This window comes from Mesoplodon bidens (genome assembly GCF_964165515.1).
Source record: "Mesoplodon bidens genome assembly, chromosome: 7".
Taxonomy (NCBI): Eukaryota; Metazoa; Chordata; class Mammalia; order Artiodactyla; family Ziphiidae; genus Mesoplodon; species Mesoplodon bidens.
The window spans coordinates 107,398,350-107,420,962 of record NC_138164.1 but is presented as its reverse complement, the minus strand read 5'-3'; the positions used below and the strand labels follow the sequence as shown (position 1 = coordinate 107,420,962).

Genomic DNA, 22,613 nt, shown 5'->3' with positions numbered 1-22,613 from the left:
GTGTAAATGGCCCTCTCGCGGTGGGGGGGGAAATGGTTGCGTTGAGGGTGGGTCGGCTTCCCGCTGTCATGGGTGCAGCCCCGTTCTGGGACGCCGACTCATCTCGGAACCAGTGTGTGAGGGTCACGGACGTCGCCGGATTGGTTTTCCTGAGAGGCTTGGTCTCTGGTTCCTTTCAGGTTTCCTGGCAGCGCGCATGCGCTCCCTGCGCTCCGCCGCTACCGCTTCGGGCTCGGGCTAGGGCTCCGGGATGTCCGCGTTGTGCGACCCTCCCGGGGCCCCAGGGCCTCCCGGGCCTGCCCCGGTCTCCCACGGTCCCGCGCCGCTCAGGTAGTTAGAGCCCCTGGCATCTTTCCCTACCACGGGGTCCCGCGCCGATAACCAGCCTTCTCGGCAGAAACCCGGATCCCACCTCGAGAACTCGCGTCAGGGTTCTCAGAGATCCCCGGTCGGTTCTTCCCAGAACTCAGGGACTGCCTCACCAAAACTCTGGGCTCCAGTGCCCGCACTCCCAAGATCTCGGTACTGCCTCCCCCTAAACCTCAATGCCCAGTTACCCCAGATCCTGGCCTTGCTCTTCCAAGAGTTGGGAATATTAGAACTCCTGGGAACCCAGGTGCCCTGTCCCTTAGACCCGAGGGAACCCAGGGTCCCCTGACTTCATGGAGACTCCCTGAGCACCCAGGCCCAGAAACCCACAGAATGCTTTCTTCTAGCCTTTCCCTTGCTCTCCAACGGAGACACTCCCCTCACCGTAGAGTGTTTTTTTTTTTTTTTTTGGAGGAACCAGAGATGAATGGCACAGTCAGAGCCTTATCAACCTCTAGAGGATGCTGTCTTCTTTGGCAGAAAATGCAATAAGAGGAAATAACACTGGCTTCTGAACCTCTAAGACTGAACCCATATGTTTCAGGAGGGGAAGGGTTGAAGGGCATTAGCTTGTCTCTGCCGTGGGGCGCCTTGATTCCTGGGGCATACTGAGGGTTCTGGGAAGGTGGTCGCTGTTGATGTGGTGGAGTCCAAGTGGTTGGTGGTTAGGATGCTTGCAGAATATGGGAAGAAGCAGGTTTGGGGAGGGAGAGCTCTTAATAAGGGGCAAATTTGGGCTTAGAATTTTCTTTCCATTAAAAGCAAAATCCAGCGTTCTTGTTTCTATGTAGGGGGGAGTGCAGTAAAGCTAGAAAGGTGTGTTTAAAGCAGATGTTACAGGAACACAAAATATACTTACTCAATTCAACAAATATTTATTGAGTATTTCCCATATTCCAGGCACCCCAGTAGAAGAGGATCCAGTGTTGAAAAGCAGAGAACTGTTAACTACCCTCTTGGAGTTTATAGTCTGATTAGTTACCTTGGTTTCCTTCTCTGTAAAATGGGATCATAATGGTACCTACCTTATTGGGCTGTTATCTGTATTGAAATAATACAAGTAAAGTATTTAAAAGAGAACTTGATGTATTACAAGAGTTATCTAATATTGATAATATTGTTATTTATTTAAAAAATAGCATTTACTGAGTAACTAGTGTGACCTAGATATGGTGCTTACGTGCTTTAGGAACATTATCTTTTGAGGGAGGTACAGTTATCCCTATTCTACATAGAAAGAAACTGAAGCTCACAGAGGGAGTGTAACTTGCTCAACAACTCCCAACACTCTAACTCTGCTTCTTTTGCTTCCTTACAGTGCGCAGGAGCTGTCGCAGGAAATCAAGGCCTTTCTGACTGGTGTAGACCCTGTTCTGGGCCACCAGCTCTCGGCTCGGGAACATGCTCGCTGTGGCCTTCTCTTGCTCCGCTCTTTGCCACCTGCGCGGGCTGCTGTGCTTGACCACTTGCGAGGTGTCTTTGATGAGAGTGTCCGGGCCCACCTGGCTGCCCTGGATGAAAGCCCTGTGGCTGGTCCACCTCACCTGCGTCCACCGCCACCCTCCCATGTCCCTGCTGGGGGACCTGGTCTAGAGGATGTGGTGCAGGAAGTGCAGCAGGTGCTGTCTGAGTTTATCCGGGCCAACCCGAAGGCCTGGGCACCTGTGATTAGTGCATGGTCCATTGACCTCATGGGGCAACTGAGCAGCACTTACTCGGGCCAGCACCAGCGTGTGCCCCATGCCACTGGCTCTCTCAACGAATTGCTGCAGCTGTGGATGGGCTGTCGGGCCACACGCACATTAATGGACATCTATGTTCAATGCCTCTCAGCTCTCATTGGCAGTTGCCCAGATGCTTGCGTGGATGCCTTGCTGGATACCTCTGTCCAGCATTCCCCACACTTCGACTGGGTTGTGGCGCATATTGGCTCCTCTTTTCCCGGCACCATCATCTCCCGAGTTCTCTCCTGTGGCCTTAAGGACTTCTGTGTTCACAGTGGGGCTGGAGGTGGAGCTGGTGGCAGTGGTGGAGGCTCTTCTCAGACCCCCTCTACAGACTCCTTCCCTGGATCTCCTGCTATCCCTGGGGAGAAACGGGTGCCCAAGATTGCCTCAGTTGTAGGCATCCTAGGGCACCTGGCCTCCCGCCATGGAGACAGCATCCGACGGGAGCTCCTGCGAATGTTTCATGACAGTCTGGCAGGGGGCACTGGCGGCCGGAGTGGGGATCCCTCCCTTCAGGCCACAGTTCCCTTCCTCCTGCAGCTGGCAGTCATGTCACCAGCTTTGCTGGGCACAGTCTCTGGAGAGCTGGTGGATTGCCTTAAGCCCCCAGCTGTGCTGAGTCAGCTGCAGCAACACCTGCAGGGATTCCCCCGAGAGGAGCTGGACAACATGCTGAACCTGGCCGTGCACCTGGTGAGCCAGGCCTCTGGGGCAGGTGCCTACCGCCTGCTGCAGTTCCTGGTGGACACAGCCATGCCTGCCTCAGTCATCACCACCCAGGGCCTGGCTGTGCCAGACACCGTGCGTGAGGCCTGTGACCGGCTGATCCAGCTGCTGCTGCTGCACCTGCAAAAGCTGGTTCATCACCGGGGAGGGTCTCCTGGGGAAGGGGTGCTGGGCCCACCCCCGCCCCCCCGCCCTGTGCCCTTTCTAGATGCGCTAAGAAACCACGTTGGAGAGCTGTGTGGAGAGACGTTACGTTTGGAACGGAAACGCTTCCTCTGGCAACACCAGCTCCTTGGCCTGCTCTCTGTTTATACCCGGCCTAGCTGCGGACCTGAGGCCTTGGGCCATCTCCTGAGCCGGGCCCGAAGCCCTGAAGAGTTGAGTCTGGCCACTCAGTTATACGCAGGGCTGGTGGTCAGTCTCTCGGGCCTCCTGCCCCTGGCCTTCCGAAGCTGCCTGGCTAGGGTACATGCAGGGACTTTGCAACCTCCCTTCACGGCTCAGTTCCTGCGTAACTTGGCACTGCTAGTGGGGTGGGAACAGCAGGGTGGTGAGGGCCCTGCAGCCCTAGGGGCCCGGTTTGGGGAGTCTGCCTCAGCTCATCTGTCTGACCTGGCTCCTCTCCTGCTCCATCCTGAGGAGGAAGTAGCCGAAGCCTCTGCCTCCCTCCTGGCCATTTGTCCCTTTCCTCCGGAAGCCCTGTGCCCTTCCCAACTCCTGGGACTGGTGAGAGCTGGAGTGCATCGCTTCTTTGCCTCTCTCAGGCTGCACGGTCCCCCAGGGGTGGCTTCCGCCTCCCAGCTTCTTACTCGCCTCTCCCAGACCTCCCCGGCTGGGCTCAAGGCTGTCCTGCAGCTGCTAGTTGAGGGGGCCTTACATCGGGGCAACACAGAACTGTTTGGTGGGGAAGTGGATGGGGACAATGAGACTCTCTCAGTTGTTTCAGCTCCTTTGGCTTCAGCCTCCCTGTTGGACACAAACCGGCGGCACACTGCAGCTGTGCCGGGCCCTGGAGGGATTTGGTCTGTTTTCCACGCTGGAGTCATCGGCCGTGGCCTAAAGCCACCCAAGTTTGCCCAGTCACGCAATCAGCAAGAAGTGATGTATAACACCCAGAGCCTCCTCAGCCTCCTGGTGCACTGCTGCAGTGCCCCTGGGGGGACTGAATGTGTGGGCTGCTGGGGGGCTCCCACCCTGAGCCCGGAGGCAGCCAAAGCAGTGGCAGTGACCTTGGTGGAGAGTGTGTGTCCCGATGCAGCCGGTGCTGAGCTAGCCTGGCCTCCCGAGGAGCATGCCCGGGCCACCGTGGAGCGGGATCTCCGCATTGGCCGGCGCTTCCGGGAACAGCCTCTGCTCTTTGAGCTGTTAAAGTTGGTAGCAGCTGCTCCCCCAGCCCTGTGCTACTGTTCCGTGCTGCTGCGGGGGCTGCTGGCCGCCCTCTTGGGCCACTGGGAAGCCTCTCGCCACCCTGATACAGCCCACTCCCCCTGGCACCTGGAGGCATCCTGCACCCTGGTGGCTGTCATGGCTGAGGGAAGCCTCCTGCCACCAGCCCTGGGGAATATGCACGAGGTATTTAGCCAACTGGCACCTTTTGAAGTGCGTCTGCTGCTGCTCAGTGTCTGGGGCTTTCTCCGGGAGCACGGGCCCTTGCCCCAGAAGTTCATCTTCCAGTCAGAGCGTGGCCGCTTCATCCGGGACTTCTCCAGGGAGGGTGGGGGTGAAGGTGGAGCCCATCTGGCTGTGCTGCACAGTGTCCTCCACCGCAATATTGACCGCCTGGGCCTTTTCTCTGGCCGTTTCCAGGCACCTTCTCCGTCCAATCTCCTTCGGCAGGGGACATAGCCTTTCCATGCTCCAGAAGCCGAGGGAGGTTGGGCCAGGAGAGACAGACGGGGCTAAGGTGCTGAAGAAAGGTGGAGGTTTCTCTTCTAAGACCTTGGCCTAAAAGAGCGCTGTCACTTTCTTCCTCCCCCACCTTTTTTTCTAAATAAAATTTGCCGAGTTGAGAAAAACAAGAGTCCAGTGCCTCTGTCTAATGCGGAGAGCCGGCAAATTCGGACAGCGCCTGGCTCTGAACAATCCCGCCCTCTCCCTCAAGCCCCGCCCTGGCCCCGCCCCCACAAGCATTTAGAGTACGCTCTCGGCCAATGAGACAGAAGCCAGGCTTCAGTGTGGCCGGCCAATCAGGAAGCCGGAAGGGGCGGGCGCTAAGATACGTGGCTCAACGCGCGCTGGGGGAGGGGAAGCTCCGGGTCAAAGAGCAAACCCGGCACAAGATGGCGGCGGTAGCGGCAGTGGCGGCGCGTAGGAGGCGGTGAGGAGCCCGGATCCCGGGGGCGCGCCCGGGACGCCCCCAGACCCCCAAATCCCGTATCTCTCCTTCCTGTATGTTCTCCTGAGACTCCGCCACCTCCAGCCTCGTGAGGACTCTTTGTCTCTCTGGAGGCGGCCTTAGGTGCCCCCAGCCTCCTCGCCGCGTCGGGGGGCCCTTGTTTCTGGGGCTCTCCGCTCCGGCCCGGTGGCTCTAGAAGGCCGCAGCCTTGCGTTCTTCTTGGCCTTGGCCGCCCTCAGCCGCCGCCCTCCCCTGGCGGCTTGCGGCGGTTAACGCTGCCGCCTCTTTCCTGCAATGCGCGGGGCCATCGGGGCAGAGGAAGAGATGCGGCCCGGCCTCCGGCAATGCAGCCTGCTGCCCTGCGGCCCCTCAGCCGCGCTGGAAGCACCGTGGCCGGCAGTCTTGCATCCACTGCCCTTCTCGCCCTCCCCTCGAGAGCCCCGGACCCTGCCCTGCCCTTGTCTTCACGTGGACACCAGCCCTGGCTTGTTTGGTGTCCACGGTCGTTGGGCACGGCTGGGGCAGGATCCCGTTAAGTTCACAGTCGACCTGGATGACGTTGCTCAAACACAACAGTGGTTTGTTCTGCATTTATATTACTGAAAAGACGGTTCGAAACAGTCATCAGCGCCACAGAGTGTTTACCAGAACCTAACGGATGTATCGGGGTGGGAGAGGCACGTACTGTCGGCAGTGGTGAAAAAAGCGTGGATCGTAAATTCGACTCCAGAAGCCTGTGACCTGAAACAATAAATGGGTGCACTTTTCCCTGCGACTCATTCCTGACCTTGGCTTGTGACCACCTCTTGCCCAGGGGCGTTCAAGGCATTCCTGAGTTCTTAGGGCCTTTCAACAGGTCACATCTGAAAAATCTTTCAGAAATCCTATCCCCACTGGCGTCTCTCCAAACCCATTTTATAGATTGTGCAAGTAGGACTCCAGGGAGTATTTAATTCACTGTACTTCTGATTACTGCTGCTTTGGGCTGGTGGACACGGGGTCAGTTGCTCAGGGTGTCCGCTGCAGTCACTCCTCAGGACCTGGGCCACATGCCTTGCTTTTGAGTTTTCTGGTAGCATTTCTTCTGCTTGTTTTGCTACTACTTGTTCCTGCTTGACCTATTGACCCACAAAGCCTGGTGTTTTCCTCATCTTTCTGTGTGGCCTGGCTTGCCTTGCACATTCTTCTGGAACTGGAGGGCTTACTGTGTTCTGTGATCTCCTTTCTAGTGACTTTCTTTACCTTTAGCTTTCAAGCAGATACTGAGGATATGCTGGATACAATGTGTTTGTAGGCCCTGCTCTTTGGTTACCCTCTTAGCAGGTAGCACAGTTTTAATGCTGAGGAGAAGTGTGTGTTTTTGTTTGTTCTCCCTTATTTGGAACACTTCCTCAGAGTGTGCTCCTCATCAGCCACTGGGAGAGCATGCTTAAACTGCAGATTCCCTGGGACCCGGGAATCTTCATTTAGTAAGCACTGCACATAACTCTTAACAGACGCTAAAGTGTGGGAATCCCTATTTAGGATTTACTCGGAATGGACGAGTATATCCTTAACAAGCTAACTTGTTCAGATAAGCCTGTTAGTCCCTTGTCTGTCATTTGATAGCATGTTGGGGAAGTGACAAGTTTGTGGTAACCTTGGTGTGATGGTCCTCAGTGAGTCAGGCCCTGCTGGTGGTTAGTGCAATGTGCTGTACATCATGAAGTACCTGGGCCCTGCAGTTAGGCAGAGCTGAGTTCACCAGTGTCACCTCATACTGGCTGTTAAATCTTGGATGAATTATTGAACCTTTTATACCTCAGTGCTCCCATCTGGGAAAAATCCCAATCCTACATTCACCAAGAAAACAGTGAAAGAAAGGGAAAAGAGTTATTAGGGTGTGTAAAGAATTGGTTCTGAACACTGGTTGCCTATTAGAATTGTTTAGGGGAGTTTAAAATCTGATGCCCAGGTCCCGCTTCAGGCCAATTAGATTGAAATCTCAGGGTGAGACCTGGGCCTAGACACTACTGAAAACTGCAGGGAGAGTTAAAAGTTAGTATAAGGCAGTTAGCCAGGCCCCGGGGTGCCTATTAGGACTCAATACAGGTTAGCTGTTGTTATTCTTTTCAAGCTTAGGTGGTGACAGTGGTGACTTATGTCAAAGATATAGCAGTGGAGATCAGAGGAGCAGGATGCCTAGAGTGTTAGGGATGTTAGGACCCTAGGAACCTGTGACCAGCAGGCTAGCTGAGGGTACATCTTGTACTTTTTCACTGTAGGTCCCCCCAGTGCCTTGCCAATGAAAAGGCATGGCTTACTTTGTTTCTCTGTTCCACACATATGGTACCACCACTTCCCCTGGGACTGGCTGTTACTGTTCCTTTCCTCTGAGAGGCTGATGTAACCTGAGTCAATACCAGGCCTCTGAAGGCCAAGGATCCTTTGTCCACTTCCTCTGCCTTTCGAAGGAAAGGTGTGCGTGAGCCAGCTCCTCAGGCCTGACACTTAACCCCTGTCCACTCTGCCTTGTTTTCTGTTTAATGGGACTCTATCTTTCTCCCCTTTTAGGGCTGTGGTGGGAAGAGGCCTTTACCTCAGAAGGTGGGGCCCTTTCTGACCCTGTGCTGATCGTGCCCTCTTTGTCCTTTTCCCCCCTAGGTCTTGGACTGGTTTGGTACTGGCTTGTTTAGGGGTCTGCCTGGGAATTACACTTGCTGTGGATAGAAGCAACTTTAAGACCTGCGAAGAGAGTTCCTTCTGCAAGTATGATATTTCTGGGAGACTAGAACGGAAAGTAGGGTAATGTGGGAGGTGTCTGTGGCAGATGAGGTAGCCTGGGGCACTGCAGCTGATAGAAGGACTTAGGGGCCTTGGGGAACCCTCCCCCGTTCTCAATCATTTCACATTGGCAGGAGGCAACGAAGCATACGGCCAGGCCATTCTCCATACCGAGCCTTGCTGGACTCTCTGCAGCTTGGTCCTGATGCCCTCACAGTCCATCTGATCAACGAAGTCACTAAGGTCGGGAGAAAAGGAAGAGTCTGGTGGGGGGGGAGAAATGGCTAAGGGGTAATTCGGGAAGAGGAAACTTATAGCCAACATCCTGTGCCATCTAACCTGGGACTTGTACTTTGTGAGGAATTCAGATTTCAGATCCCTTAGGCAAAGGGCTAGGAGGAGGAGACCCCCTCGGGAGAGAAATGGGTTCAGAGGGCATTTCCTGGTATAGCCCTTGCCTTTCTCCAGACCCAGACCTCTGCCTCCACAGGTGTTGCTTGTGCTGGAGCTCCAGGGGCTTCGAAGGAACATGACTCGGATCAGAATTGATGAACTAGAGCCCCGGCGGCCCCGATACCGTGTGCCAGACGTGTTGGTGGCTGATCCCCCCACAGCTGGGTAAATTTTTCCTGAGAAACATATCCATCTCCATGGCCCTTTTCTCCTTCCTAATGAACCTTTATTTGGCAGCTGACTTTCTCTTCCGCATTGGGATAATAGCTGAATAGCACCCGGCAGCTCTCCTCAGCCTTCCCTCATCTGTTCCTCTGTTTCACTTGTTTTCTCGACTGATCGATTGATTGGCCAAGCTGCTTGGCTTGCGGGATCTTAGTTCCCCAACCAGGGATTGAACCTGCGCTCTCGGCAGTGAAAGCACAGGGTCTTAATCACTGGACTGCCAGGGAATTCCCTCACTTGTTTTCTCTTTCACCCTTTATCTTCATTCAGTCAGCAAAGAAATACTGCTTCCTCTTCTGTGCCAGGCCTGGCCTAGGTGCTGGAGATACAAGAGGGAGTCAGCAAGGCCATGGAGCTCGCCTTCCAGGAATACAGTGTCTCTGTGGTTGGTTCCTCCCTTCCCTTCCTGTCCTGTCCCCCGTCTTGTCTCATCTGTTTTTTTCCTTCTCTTTTCTCTCTCTTTTCTTTCTCCCCTTCCTCCCTTCCTTCCCTTTTTCCCTCCTTCCCTTCCTCCCTCCTCAGTTTCTCCTCAGATATTCAGGATAGGATTATTCAAATACTCGGGTCATGACACATCGTCGTCATTATTCCACGCATGGCTCTCTGTTAAGTATTTAACTTAGAAGATAACATGATAAACCCTTCACCTAACCCAAACATATACATCTCACTATCCTGTACTCCTTCAGAGATGATTGTTATTCTGAAATTTATTATTCCCTTGTTTTTTTGTTCTCACAGTTATATCGTGGGTATGTATATACATATACACACTTCATACATTTGCCTAGGCAATAAATTATGTGATTTTGTTTTTGAGTTTTATAGGGAAAATATCTTAGTGAATGTGGTCTTCTGGGATTTCCTTTTTTCATTTAGCTGGATTTAACTTTGTTGCATGTAGCTCCAGAAACTCATTTTTACTGCTGTATAATATTATGTTTATGAATATATCCCGATTTACTTATACATTTCTGTGTTGATGGGCATTTGGGTTGTTTCCAGTGTTGGCGTGAACATTCTTGTCCATGTCTCCTGTCCCCCTGTGCAGGAGTTTCTCTTTGGTGTATAGCTAAGAGAAGAACTGCAGAGTTGTAGAATATGGAAATCATCAACTTTCCAAGATAAAGCCAAAGTGGCTTACCAATTTACACTTCCACCAGCAATATATAAGAGGCTTATTGAACTGCATCTTCTTCAACCCTTGGTACTATTGGACTTAATTTTTTTCAGTGGAATGGCTGTAGGATGATACCATGTGGTGGTCTTGGCTTGCTTGTCTTTCCCAGTTTATTACTGATATTGAGCATGTCTTCATATATTTATCTGTCATTCTGGTTTACTGCTCTGTGAAATGGAAGTTCACTGCTCTGCTCATTTTCCTTTTATGTTGTTTGTTGTCACTGATTTGTAGAAATTCATTAGTCTTGATACCAATTCTTTATTACTTACATGTATTGCAGCTATCGTTTCCCAGATTGTAGCTTATCTTTTTACTTTTCTAAAGGTGCCTTGAAAAAAAAAAGATTTTTTAATTTTATTTTTAAAATTTATTTATTTATTTATTTTTGGCTGCATTGGGTCTTTCGTTGCTGTGTGCAGGCTACTCTTCGTTGCAGTCCGCGGGCTTCTCTTTGCGGGGCACAAGCTCTAGGTGCGCAGGCTCAGTAGTTGTGGCTCGAAGGCTTAGGGATCTTAGGCTCCGCGGCCTGTGGGATCTTCCCAGACCAAGGATCGAACCCATGTCCCCTGCACTGGCAGGCAGATTCTTAACCACTGCGCCACCAGGGAAGTCCCAACGATTTTTTAATTTGAGAATAGTTTTAGATTTATAGGAAAGTTTCAAGAATATTATGAGAGTTCCTGTATACCCTGTACTCCTGTTTTCCCCTATTAACATTATTGTGGTATATTTGTCATACATAATGAATTGATATCATTATTGTTAACTAAAGTTCTTATTTTTTCTTTTTTTTCTTTTTTCATTCCTTTTTTTAAAGTGTTTTTATTTTTTTTAATTTTATTTATTTATTTATTTTGGCTGCATTGGGTCTTCATTGCTGCGTGCAGGCTTTCTCTAGTTGTGGCGAGCGGGGGCTTCATTGCGGTGCACAGGCTTCTCATTGCGGTGGCTCCTCTTGTTGCAGAGCACGGGCTCTAGGTTCGTGGGCTTCAGTAGTTGTGGTGCTCTGGCTCAGTAGTTGTGGCGCACGAGCTTAGCTGCTCCAAGACATGTGGGATCTTCCCGGACCGCTGATCAAACCCGTGTCCCCTGCGTTGATAGGCGGATTCTTAACCACTGCGCCACCATTTCATTTTTTTTTTTAATTGAAGTGTAGTTGATGTACAATATTACGTAAGTTATGGGTGTACAATATAGTGGTTCACAATTTTTAAAGGTTGTACACCATTAATAGCTATTATAAAATAACGGCTATATTCCTTGTGTTGTACGATATATCCTTGTAGCTTAAAGTCCATATTTTATTCAGATTTCCTTAGTTTTTTGTTATTTATTTATTTATTTGTGGCTGCATTAGGTCTTCGTTGCTGCGTGCGGGCTGCCTCTAGTTGCAACAAGCAAGCTTCTCATTTCAGTGACTTCTTTTGTTGCGGAGCATGGGCTTTAGGCGCGTGGTCTTCAGTAGTTGTGGTGCACGGGCTTAGTTGCCCTGAAGCATGTGGGATCTTCCCGGACCAGGGACTGAATCCGAGTCCCCTGCATTGGCAGGCGGATTCTTTACTACGCCAGCAGGGAAGTCCCAGATTTCCTTAGTTTTTACCTAATGTCCTTCTTCTGCTTCACGATCCCATTCAGGATACTGTTTTATATTTAGTTGTCATGTCTCCTGAGGCTCCTCTAGACTGGGACAGTTCCTCAGACTTTTCTTGTTTTTGATTACCCTTAGGTTATCTTTCAATAAATAGAAATTCTGAATTTTATGTTGTCAGGTAGATAAGTCTCTTACCTTTTGGTGTTAGTGTTTTCTAAGTTGTGTTTAAATAATCGTTCTCTACCTCAGAGTCAGAAAAATGTTTTTTTATATTTTCTTCTAAAGGTTTTACTTTAAAATTTTAAGTCATAATCTGTCTGGAGTTGATATTTGTATCTGGTATGAGGTAGGAGTGTGATACCATTTCTTTTCTATACAGAAAATGTGTTTTTCCACTCTGTTGTTTTTGTTTGTTTGTTTTAAATGTTGAGCCTTCTTTTAATTTATTTATTTTTATTTTTGGCTGTGTTGGGTCTTCGTTTCTGTACAAGGGCTTTCTCTAGTTGTGGCAAGCGGGGGCCACTCTTCATCACGGTGCGTGGGCCTCTCACTGTTGCGGCCTCTCTTGTTGCAGAGCACAGTCTCCAGACGCGCAGGCTCAGTAGTTGTGGCTCACGGGCCCAGTTGCTCCGCGGCATTTGGGATCTTCCCAGACCAGGGATCGAACCCGTGTCCCCTGCATTAGCAGGCAGATTCTTAACCACTGCGCCACCAGGGAAGCCCTCTACTCTGTAATTGAATAGTCCTCCTGACCTCACTGAACTGCCATGCCATCTGTTACATCTCAACATTCTAAGATGCTGGGGTCTGTTTCCAGGCTCTTTATTTGATTCCTTTGGTCAACTTATCTGTCCCTGTACTGTTACCACACTGCCTGTATAGCTCTTAGCAGGTCCCCCGTCTTCTAAGTGTCATGACTACTCCTGGCACTTTGCACTTCCTTATATCCCTTTTGATCTCTTTCCCAGGCTTTCTGTCTCTGGCCGGGATGACAACAGCGTGGAGCTAACCGTGGCTGAGGGACCCTATAAAATCATCTTGACGGCACGGCCATTCCGCCTTGACTTACTGGAGGACCGCAGCCTTCTGCTCAGTGTCAATGCCCGAGGACTCTTAAATTTTGAGCACCAGAGGGCTCCCAGGGTCTCGTGAGTACAGGGGTCAGGAGTGAAGGAACCTAGGGGTGTTGTAGGGTCTGGCACTGGGTCCCTGGGAGGAGACAGGGCGGTAGTAGAGCCAGGTCGGGGCTGGGGGCTGGGAGAAGCTGACCATCAGGGAGGGTAGGAAGCAGACCTAGGTCTAAGTTTTCTCCATTTCCTGTACAGACCAGGAGGCAGTCACTTTTGTCCGTGAGCTGTACCCTGGGCACCTCCTCCCTGAGAGGCCTGCTTGGGTCTGCCTTTCCCTCTTCCCCCTCTCACACCATCACACTTCCCAGATTTATTTTCTTCCTTTTTTTTGTTTTGTTTTGTTTTGTTTTTTGTTTTTAATTTCTTCCCCCACCCCATCTCTGGAAGTTTGTCGACTGAAACTCACTTTTATGTTTCTGTTTTTGTGTTGGTTTTGTGCCTCCTTTTCCCCTTCCCTACCCATCTCCTCCTGCCCCAGTTTCTCGGATAAAGTTAGTCTCACGCTCGGTAGCATTTGGGATAAGATCAAGAACCTTTTCTCTAGGTAAATCCATGACCACTGGTGCTGTATCTGTTCCTATGCCCTTACCCGCCCTTCACTCTGGCCCCCAGGGAAGGTGCCCCAGACCCTTCCATACCCTGTCCTTCACTCACCTCTTTTTCCCCAGCTGTATGGTCTCTGGTTCCCATTCCCCATTCCCCTGGCTAGGAGCCCCCTGGGAGTAGGAAGATGAAATGTTGGATATCCTTGAGGAATGTAGGGAGCTTCTTGCTTTGCCAAGGGGTGGAGAGATACTGCCTGTTGCTGGGGTTCCTGCCTCTCAGCTGGCGTGCACTGAGGCTCTGGGCAGAGCTGCTTGCCAGCTGCCCTTGAAAGCATCCTTTGGCAGAATCTCTTGTTTGAGTCCCTTTGTAGGGGCTTGACCATGGTTATGACTCACTTGTCTTTGCAAAACCCTGTGTCACGCCAAGAGGCTGAGGCCCGGCGAGGGAAGTTTGGGCCAGAGTCTCTTGGTAGAGGCAGCAGGGCTAGGACTGGCATTCCGAACCCAGGCCCTTGAACCTGTCTGCCGGTCTCTTCTGGAAGGCTGGCAGAGGCTGGTGGTCTGGGCCTGTGTTTGGAAGGCACCTCTTGGTGGCATTTACTTCTCATTTCCCTTTCTCGTTTCTCTCCCTGTCCTTTGCACACTTATCTGCTCACTGGGGGTCCCTTTCCAAGCTTTAACATTCAGTCCCTTCCTCCAATGCCTTCGTTCCTTTGGACCCTTGGCTCTCTATTCCCTCACCCCTCCTTCCACTAGCCCCTCGTCCCTGCCCCCTCTGGATTGGAGCAGACAGCTCTCCTACCTTCCAGGCAAGGATCAAAAGACCCAGCTGAGGGCGATGGGGCCCAGCCCGAGGAAACACCTGGGGATGGTGACAAGGCAAGTTGATGGGGGTGGGTGGTTGGAGCACAGGGCTGGCTGGGAGGGTGGAGGGGAAAGGCCCACAAGAAATTTGAGCTTAGTCTTGCCGTCACGGATGGGATTTAGAAAATGGGCAAGGGAAGAGAGAGGACCTGGTGTGTGATTGAGTAGTGGTCTGCTTTCTCCTTCCAGCCAGATGAGACCCAGGGGAAGGCAGAGCAAGATGAGCCAGGAGCCTGGGAAGAGACATTTAAAACTCACACTGACAGCAAGCCCTATGGTGAGGGGCTGGGAGAGCTTTGGGCAGGAGGACAGGGAGTCCTTGCCAAGCAGAAGCTCTGGAGCTCATCTTTTGCTTTTCTTCCAGGCCCCACGTCTGTGAGTTTGGACTTCTCTCTGCCAGGCATGGAGCATGTGTATGGGATCCCCGAGCATGCAGACAACCTGAGGCTGAAAGTCACTGAGTGAGTCCTACAGTGACATCAGGATATGGGGGGAGGGAAGGGGTCAGAAGTCAGGGCTGTGGGAGATGTGCATACAGATTAGACACTCCAGACAAGCATGGCTCACTTCCTGTGCCAGAGAACCTTTGGCCATCAGAAAATTCTGCTTTGAGAAAGGGCAGAGGGGCCAGTTTTTATCCCTCATTGGTGTCTATGGGGCTGGGGCTGTGTGTGCCATGGCCTGGGGCCAGTCTGTCTGTCTGCCTGCAGGGGTGGGGAGCCATATCGCCTCTACAATTTGGACGTCTTCCAGTATGAGCTCTACAACCGCATGGCCCTATATGGGTCTGTGCCTGTGCTCCTAGCACACAGCCCTCATCGGGACCTGGGCATCTTCTGGCTCAACGCCGCGGAGACCTGGGTTGACATATCCTCCAACACTGCAGGCAAGGTGAGAGCACAGGCATGGGGAGCGATAAGGGAGGGAATCGTCAGGCCTTGAAACAAACGGGTGTGTTAGGGGCATTTGCTTTGAAGAGGCTGGTAGGGTGGCCTATTTGGATACCTGTTTGGGGACTGGGTGAGAGACAGGCCCTGGGCCTTGTGAGCAGCATATGAGTTTCCCAGACACTCCCAGAAGACACAGACTCATGGGGAAGGTATTTCCTTTTTTGCATTTATTAATACGTTTGTTATTGAGTATGCGTTAGGAGCTCTAGACCCTTTTCTAGGTGCTGGGGATATATTGCTCACTGAGTTAGGAAAGGAGGAAGACAGATTAAACAGGTAACAGAGGGAAGATGAGTTCAGTGGTGGTAAGTTCTAAGAAAGAAGTGCAGCGGTCATGTGATGGGGTGGGCAGTGCTGCTTATGATGGGGCCCAGGGAAGCCTCACTGAGGAGTTAACGTTTAATCTCAGCCCGAAGTGACTCAAGGAGCCAGCTGTGTGAGGACTCTGAGGAAAACACTGCTGCTTTGTCTTTGGGTTGGGAAGCAAGAGGGTGGTATCAGACCTCTCTCTGGTCCCCTCTGCAGACCCTGTTTGGGAAGATGCTGGACTACCTACAGGGCTCTGGGGAGACGCCACAGACAGATGTTCGCTGGATGTCAGAGAGTGGCATCATTGATGTCTTCCTGCTACTTGGGCCGTCTGTCTTTGATGTCTTCCGGCAGTACACTAGCCTCACAGGTACGCGGTGTCCCTACTCTGTCAGCCTGCAGCCTCCCTTTCTGGTCCTTGGCTTCTTGAGGGATGACTGCATTTTCAGAAATCCTGTGCCTTGGCCCGTTCTCTAGCCCTGTGCCCTTTCATCTCCCTCATTGGCCCCGGGTTGAGCCTGACCCCATTGTGACCCCCATCCCTCACTGAACCTGCAGGGACCCAGGTATTGCCCCCGCTCTTCTCCCTCGGCTACCACCAGAGCCGCTGGAACTATCGGGATGAGGCTGACGTTCTGGAAGTCGATCAGGGCTTTGATGATCACAACCTGCCTTGCGATGTCATCTGGCTGGACATTGAGCATGCGGATGGCAAGCGGTATTTCACCTGGGACCCCAGCCGTTTCCCCCAGCCCCTCACCATGCTTGAGCATTTGGCCTCCAAGAGGCGGAAGGTAAGAGGGCCGCAGCCGTGGTTGGTTTTCTCAGGCACGATAGCCCTGGAGAACTCTGACCACCCATGTTCCGTGCCCCCAGCTGGTGGCCATCGTGGACCCCCACATCAAGGTGGACTCTGGCTACCGCGTACATGAAGAGTTGCAGAACCTGGGTCTGTACGTTAAAACCCGGGATGGCTCTGACTACGAAGGCTGGTGCTGGCCAGGTAGGTGGGCCCGGAATTGAAGGAGGCTATTCGGAGACCAGGGAGCTAGAGTGGAGGCTGTTTTACCCCTCAGGGGTTGAAAGCCATCCTTGATTTCTTCTAGGCGCAGCTGGTTACCCTGATTTCACCAATCCCAAGATGAGGGCCTGGTGGGCTAACATGTTTCGCTTTGACAATTATGAGGTATGGCAGCCCCTCCCCGACCTGCCTCTGTCTTTCCCACTCTACCTCTTGGAATCAGTCATTCTCTGCCTGCTAGCCCTGCTATGGTTGGTTGCTCATAAGATATCGGGGCCTTGATGATCCTGGGAGGGCCCTGAGAAATGCATCTTTCTGGATTCCTAGGGGCTCTCTGCTCTGACACTGTTTGTCTTCTTCCTCCCCTCTGTCGTCTGTCCCCATTTTCTGCCTTGTGTTCTCAGGGCTCATCTCCCAACCTCTATGTCTGGAATGACATGAATGAACCGTCTGTGTTCAATGGTCCTGAGGTCACCATGCTCAAGGATGCCCAGCATTATGGGGGCTGGGAGCACCGAGACGTGCATAACATCTATGGCCTCTACGTGGTAAGGGACTGAGAGAGGAGAGACCAAGGGCTGAGAACCTGCACCGATGACAGCTGGCTTTTGCTCCTCACTACCCTTCTTTCCTGTTCCCACGCAGCACATGGCGACTGCTGATGGGCTGGTGCTGCGCTCCGGGGGCATAGAACGCCCCTTTGTCCTGAGCAGGGCTTTCTTTGCTGGCTCCCAGCGCTTTGGTAAGATTTGGAGAATAAAGCCGTAGCAGAGGGACCTGGGCCTGGTTCTTGGAGAAGTCTGTCCATCCTCTGAGAGTTACGTACTTCCTTCCAGCTGTTCACTAAAGCGAGGCAGGGAGTGGGAGGGCCAGTCCCTGTTGAAGTGCTCTTGTGAACTCCGCCATCTTCAGCAGGACTCGGGGGGCCCCAGAGGAGATGTGGCAGGTTAGAGAGGTCAGCTATATAAAAGGCTGAGCCCCTTCACTGTTTGCAAGTTCCCTCCCTCTTTTCTTCCTCAGGAGCCGTGTGGACAGGTGACAATGCTGCCGAATGGGACCATCTGAAGATCTCTATTCCTATGTGTCTCAGCTTGGGGCTGGTGGGACTTTCCTTCTGCGGAGGTGAGAGGGGGAGGAACTTGGAGCCTTGCCTTGGCGGGAGAGGGGCAAGGCAGAGGGCATAAAACCTAGGCCTGAGCAGAGAACTGCCAGTCCACGGTGGGGCCTCGGGGGGCTCCCGAGGCAGCAGCCCTCCTTCACCCTCTTTTCCCACCGGTTTCCTCCCTCCCCTCTCTAGCGGACGTGGGCGGCTTCTTCAAAAATCCGGAGCCAGAGCTGCTTGTGCGCTGGTACCAGATGGGTGCCTACCAGCCATTCTTCCGGGCACATGCCCACTTGGACACTGGTCGGCGAGAGCCGTGGTTGTTACCGTCTCAGTACCATGACATAATCCGAGACGCCTTGGGTCAGCGATATTCCCTACTGCCCTTCTGGTACACCCTCTTCTATCAGGCCCATCGTGAAGGGATTCCTGTCATGAGGTGAGGCATTCAGTTGGGTCTGTGTAGAATGGACTGAGATGGCTGGGAGACTGGGTTCCATCTCTGGGCGTCTTTCTTCATTCGCCAGGGCCTTGTAAAGGAGGGAAATCTGACTGCAAGGTCAAGAGTAAGAAGAGACCAGTGGGGAGGTGAAGAGCAGTAAACGTTACTGAGTGCTTATGACATGCCAGGCATTACTCATCACTATCCCCAGAGCCAGAAACAAGTCAGACAAGTGTCCTCCCCTTGTGGAGCTTACATTCTTGGGAGGAAGACAGAGAGACATGTAAACAAATATGGAAATAGGAAAACTGCCAAAAGTGACAAGCTTTTTGAAGAAAATAGAACAGGGTAATGGAGTTAAGTCCCACAAACAGGCCACATAGGGCTTCCCTGGTGGCGCAGTGGTTGAGAGTCCGCCTACCGATGCAGGGGACACGGGTTCGTGCTCCGGTCCGGGAAGATCCCACGTGCCGCGGAGCGGCTGGTCCCGTGAGCCATGGCCGCTGAGCCTGCGCGTCCAGAGCCTGTGCTCCGCAACGGGAGAGGCCACGACAGTGAGAGGCCCGCGTACCGCAAAAAAAAAAAAAAAAACCAGGCCACGTAAAGATGAGCCCTGACTCATGAGTAAGACAGACTTTTGTGACTCAGAGGAAGAATGTTCCAAGCAGGGGAGACTCCAAGTGCAAAAATTATGAAATGGAAATGAGTTTGTTGTGTTCCAGGAGTAGGAACAAACCAGTGTGTCTCAGGGGTAAAGAACCAGAGGGAGAGGTAGATGAGGTGGAGTGGAAAATTCAACCTGAACTGGAGGGCTTTTCAGGCCAGGATAATGAAGTGGCCGCTGGGAGGTAGCTATGCAGAGCAGTTTCCAGAGGGAGCAGGGTGGGAGGAGGCAGGGAGACGGGTTAGGAAGTTAAATGTCTAGACCAAGGTTAGAGTGCATAGCTGAGTCCCTAAGCCTGCTGGGCTGTCTGGCTGCCAGCTCGCGGGTCTTTCCCCTGTGCTCTTCTTTTTGCCAGTGCCTGGGGTAGCATGTTTGACTTCTGCCAAACAGCAAGTGTCTTCCTTTCTTGTCCTGCTTCCTTCCTAGGCCCCTGTGGGTGCATTATCCTCAGGATGTGACCACCTTCAGTATAGATGATCAGTTCCTGCTTGGTGAGAAACCAAGGGGGACAGTTAGTGGTGGGTTGGGATAGGGCTGACAGTTAGTGGTGGGTTGGGATAGGGCTGAGAAGAAGCAAGCACTGTGAGAGAGATGTCTGTGGATGTGCAGGGAGGGAGGAGTGAACGAGGCCAGGGGTGCAAGGGGGTGGGTGCTCTAGGGCTCCCTCTTTGGGAACTGATCTCCCCAATTCAGAGTTGATTCTGCTGTGTCTTAGGGGATGCATTGCTGGTTCACCCTGTATCAGACTCTGAGGCTCATGGCGTGCAGGTCTATCTGCCTGGCCAAGGGGAGGTGAGTTAAGGAAGGGTGTGGTGGGGAAAGGTGGTGGAGGTCAGAGAGGGTAAATAGAGTGGGGGGTCCTCTGTGCAGTGAGTGACCGAGTGTATCTTCTGCACCCACAGGTGTGGTATGACGTTCATAGCTACCAGAAGCATCATGGTCCCCAGACCCTGTATCTGCCTGTAACGCTAAGCAGTGTGAGTATGCCTGGCCCAGCTGCCAGCTCCATCTGCCTGTAGGTTTCCAGAAGGGGAGAGAGTGTATACTTTGGAGTCCAGTTCCTAAGGGGACACAGATACGCACGAGCAAAAGGTATTGCAGAGCCCAGGGTTGAACAACAGGGCTGCTTCATCCCAGCACTGCTCTTGCCCTAGATCCCTGTGTTCCAGCGTGGAGGGACAATTGTGCCCCGCTGGATGCGAGTGCGGCGTTCTTCAGACTGCATGAAGGATGACCCCATCACTCTTTTCGTTGCACTCAGCCTCCAGGTGAGCGCGTAGGCAGGGAGCCTCCTCAACCATCTGCCTACCTTCCTAGGATTCAGTCCCCTGGGGCTGTGCCCCTCACTCCCTCTTGGGCTCAGGCTCTCGCCTACCCCACTTCCTGCTCAGGGTACGGCCCAAGGAGAGCTCTTTCTAGATGATGGGCACACGTTCAACTATCAGAGTCGCCATGAGTTCCTGCTGCGTCGATTCTCATTCTCTGGCAACACCCTTGTCTCCAGGTAGGGAGGCACCCTTTCTTCCTTGGCAGCCTCTGGGATGCTTGCTTACGCCGTGGCCCTGCTCTGCTCTCCTCCTTTCTGCTCTGACTGTTCTCTTCCCGATGGGAATCCATTTTTGCTTCCTCCAGCTCAGCAGACCCCAAAGGCCACTTTGAGACACCAATTTGGATTGAGCGGGTGGTGATAATAGGGGCTGGAAAGCCAGCAACCGTGGTACTCCAGACAAAAGGTGAGGGATCTGGCCTCCAGGTGGGGAAAGAGGAGAAGCAGGGGCAGGGTTGGGGACCCCCTGCGTATAGGAAAGTAGTTGCTATTGACTCTGGCACTCTTTCTCTTTCCTCCACCAGGATCTCCTGAGAGCCGCCTGTCCTTCCAGCATGACCCTGAGACCTCTGTGTTGATCCTGCGCAAGCCTGGCGTCAGTGTGGTATCCGACTGGAGTATTCACCTGCGATAACCCAAGGGATGTTGGGGTGGGCTGTGATGGTCGTGATAGTTACTCTTCCTTCTGCCCTGGAGTTTGACCTTCCCCAGACTTCACCTTTCTTATCTCAAGATCCACATTCTGCCAACATCTGGGCAGGATGAGAGGGCTTTCCCTGGGCTCTGAATTCATTTTGTGATCTCCTGACCTCTCCCACCCCATTGACACCACATCTCCCTTCATCCCCAAATATTCTGTTGCTCTGACTGGAGCACATTCACCTGTGAAGACCTGGGGACCACAGGGCCCTTGCTTTCCCTTCTCTTTTCTTTCTTCTGGGGGCCCTGAATCTCCTCCATACCCTCTCCATTGATGTCTCTTGTGTGTTGATGCCATTTCTTGGAAGAAGATGAGGGCAGTGAGCTCTAGGGCTCCTTTTCTCCTTCCCCTTCCCTCCCCAGCAAATTGTTCTCCCTCCTTTTCATTTCTTCCTCCTGGCTCTTCTCTATCAGGCCTCCCCTTTTTATGCCCCATTGATGCACTGGGTCCACCCCTTACCCTGATAAGGGATGAATGGATCAAAGGAGTGAGGTTGCTGGAAAACATCCTCTTCCCTGGCATCCCAGCCTTTTCTCTCCCTGCTTCTATCTAGAGCAGCTGCGGTTCTGACAGGGGCAGTTCTACCTCCCCTGTCCCTTGGGGGAAAGAAGTTTCCACTCCTTAAGAGGGGATGAGCGAGACTTCTTTTGCCTCCTAAAATTTTGTCCCCTTGAGGGGCATTCCAGATGGAGAAATCAGTTGTGGTTTCATCGAATCGTGGTCACCTGTATTTATTGCTGGGGGAAGGCTGAGGGTGGGGGGGATGATCATGTGCGCTCAGGGTTGGCCCAGGGCCCTGGGTGGGGGGTGGGGGAGGACTAACTGGGGACGATGGGGAACGTTTGTGGGAATTTTTTTTACTTCCTTTTGGCCCCCAGCTGTGACAGGTTTTGATAAAAGGAGAAACAATAAAGAGAGAAACCATAAATAACTGTTGGCGTCTGGATTCCAGTTCTGGCCTGAACCACAGACCCCTAAAAGCCCGAGGACCTGACATTTTCATTTAGCTTCAGCGTAAGCCTCATTGGTTGAGCAAAATGAGTGAGTGCAAGCCTCCTTCAGCTTGCTTGATGACATTTTTTAAAATTAATTAATTTATTTTTGGCTGCATTGGGTCCTCGTTGCTGCACGTGGGCTTTCTCTAGTTGCGGCGAGCGGGGGCTACTCTTCGTTGCGGTGTGAGGGCTTCTCATTGCGGTGGCTTCTCTTTGTTGCAGAGCATGGGCTCTAGGCGCATGGACTTCAGTAGTTGTGGTACGCGGGCTCTGTAGTTGTGGCTCACAGGCTCTAGAACGCAGGCTGAGTAGTTGCGCACGGGCTTAGTTGCTCCGTGGCATGTGGGATCTTCCTGGACCAGGGCTGGAACCCATGTCCCCTGCATTGGCAGGCGGATTCTTAGCCATTGCGCCACAGGGATGTCCCCGATGCCAGTATTTTCATAGAGGAGCCCAGCAAGGTCATCAGATTTTAGTAGGCCTAGTTAATAGTGGTAACCAGAGCTAACGGGGTCCCTCTTGAATAGAAATAGCTATATATCAGATGTTCTCATACGAAAGACTGCTTCTCTTTTTTGTGTGTGTGTGGTATGCGGGCCTCTCACTGTTGTGGCCTCTCCCGTTGCAGAGCACAGGCTCAGCGGCCATGGCTCACGGGCCCAGCCGCTCTGCGGCATGTGGGATCCTCCCAGACCGGGGCACGAACCCGTGTCGCCTGCATCAGCAGGCAGACCCAACCGCTGCGCCACCAGGGAAGCCCAAGACTGCTTCTCTTTTTTTTTTTTTTGCGGTACGCGGGCCTCTCACTGTTGTGGCCTCTCCCGTTGCGGAGCACAGGCTCCAGATGCGCAGGCTCAGCGGCTATGGCTCACGGGCCCAGCCGCTCCGAGGCATGTAGGATCTTCCCGGACCAGGGCACGAACCCGCGTCCCCTGCATTGGCAGGCGGACTCTCAACCACTGCGCCACCAGGGAAGCCCCCAAGGCTGCTTCTCTTTAGCTAGCAACATTTTAAAAAATTTCCCATTGTTTTAGTGACAGGAAGTAGTTTCCTCCATTTTGCAGACTGACCACAAGTCTTAGAGATTATTTTAACAAGAAACTAGGTTTGTTTGGAAAAATTACTGCTCAGGATGGTTTATGCCTGTGAGGAGTTAGGGGATGTGTTCATGGAATTCCTCAGCTCAAATATT

General features: G+C 52.5%; 2 protein-coding genes across 5 annotated transcripts; both read left to right on the top strand.

The window, feature by feature from the left end:
* The first annotated feature begins 199 nt into the window (after positions 1-199).
* On the top strand, positions 200-4,889 carry INTS5 (integrator complex subunit 5). Its single transcript, XM_081241382.1, has 2 exons — positions 200-330; positions 1,688-4,889. The coding sequence occupies exons 1-2, from the start codon at positions 251-253 to the stop codon at positions 4,665-4,667; spliced, it is 3,060 nt and encodes a 1,019-aa protein (XP_081097508.1). The 5' UTR covers positions 200-250; the 3' UTR covers positions 4,668-4,889.
* A 161-nt stretch (positions 4,890-5,050) lies between these two features.
* GANAB (glucosidase II alpha subunit) lies at positions 5,051-21,179 on the top strand. 4 transcript variants are annotated; one of them, XM_081241022.1, is made up of 25 exons: positions 5,051-5,139; positions 7,801-7,905; positions 8,055-8,163; positions 8,411-8,538; positions 12,341-12,520; positions 12,981-13,046; positions 13,857-13,926; positions 14,101-14,188; positions 14,276-14,372; positions 14,622-14,802; positions 15,387-15,540; positions 15,729-15,964; positions 16,047-16,173; positions 16,277-16,356; positions 16,596-16,739; positions 16,837-16,933; positions 17,212-17,313; positions 17,489-17,732; positions 18,826-18,890; positions 19,115-19,191; positions 19,302-19,376; positions 19,554-19,667; positions 19,791-19,903; positions 20,032-20,132; positions 20,251-21,179. In XM_081241022.1, exons 1-25 carry the CDS (start codon positions 5,102-5,104, stop codon positions 20,358-20,360), a joined length of 2,901 nt encoding a protein of 966 aa, XP_081097148.1. In that variant the 5' UTR covers positions 5,051-5,101; the 3' UTR covers positions 20,361-21,179. The 4 variants fall into 4 exon arrangements, with proteins under 4 accessions (XP_081097148.1, XP_081097147.1, XP_081097150.1 ...); XM_081241021.1 differs by having other exon boundaries at positions 13,857-13,930; positions 14,105-14,188; XM_081241024.1 differs by lacking the exon at positions 12,981-13,046.
* The last annotated feature ends 1,434 nt before the right edge of the window (positions 21,180-22,613 follow it).

Coding starts and splice junctions, on each gene's coding strand:
- INTS5 (XM_081241382.1), top strand. CDS start 251: ATGTCCGCGTTGTGCGACCCTCCCGGGGCCCCAGGGCCTCCCGGGCCT. Junction 331..1,687: donor CACGGTCCCGCGCCGCTCAG/GTAGTTAGAGCC, acceptor GCTTCCTTACAG/TGCGCAGGAGCTGTCGCAGG.
- GANAB (XM_081241022.1), top strand. CDS start 5,102: ATGGCGGCGGTAGCGGCAGTGGCGGCGCGTAGGAGGCG. Junction 14,189..14,275: donor CACTGACAGCAAGCCCTATG/GTGAGGGGCTGG, acceptor CTTTTCTTCCAG/GCCCCACGTCTGTGAGTTTG. Junction 18,891..19,114: donor AGATGATCAGTTCCTGCTTG/GTGAGAAACCAA, acceptor GCTGTGTCTTAG/GGGATGCATTGCTGGTTCAC.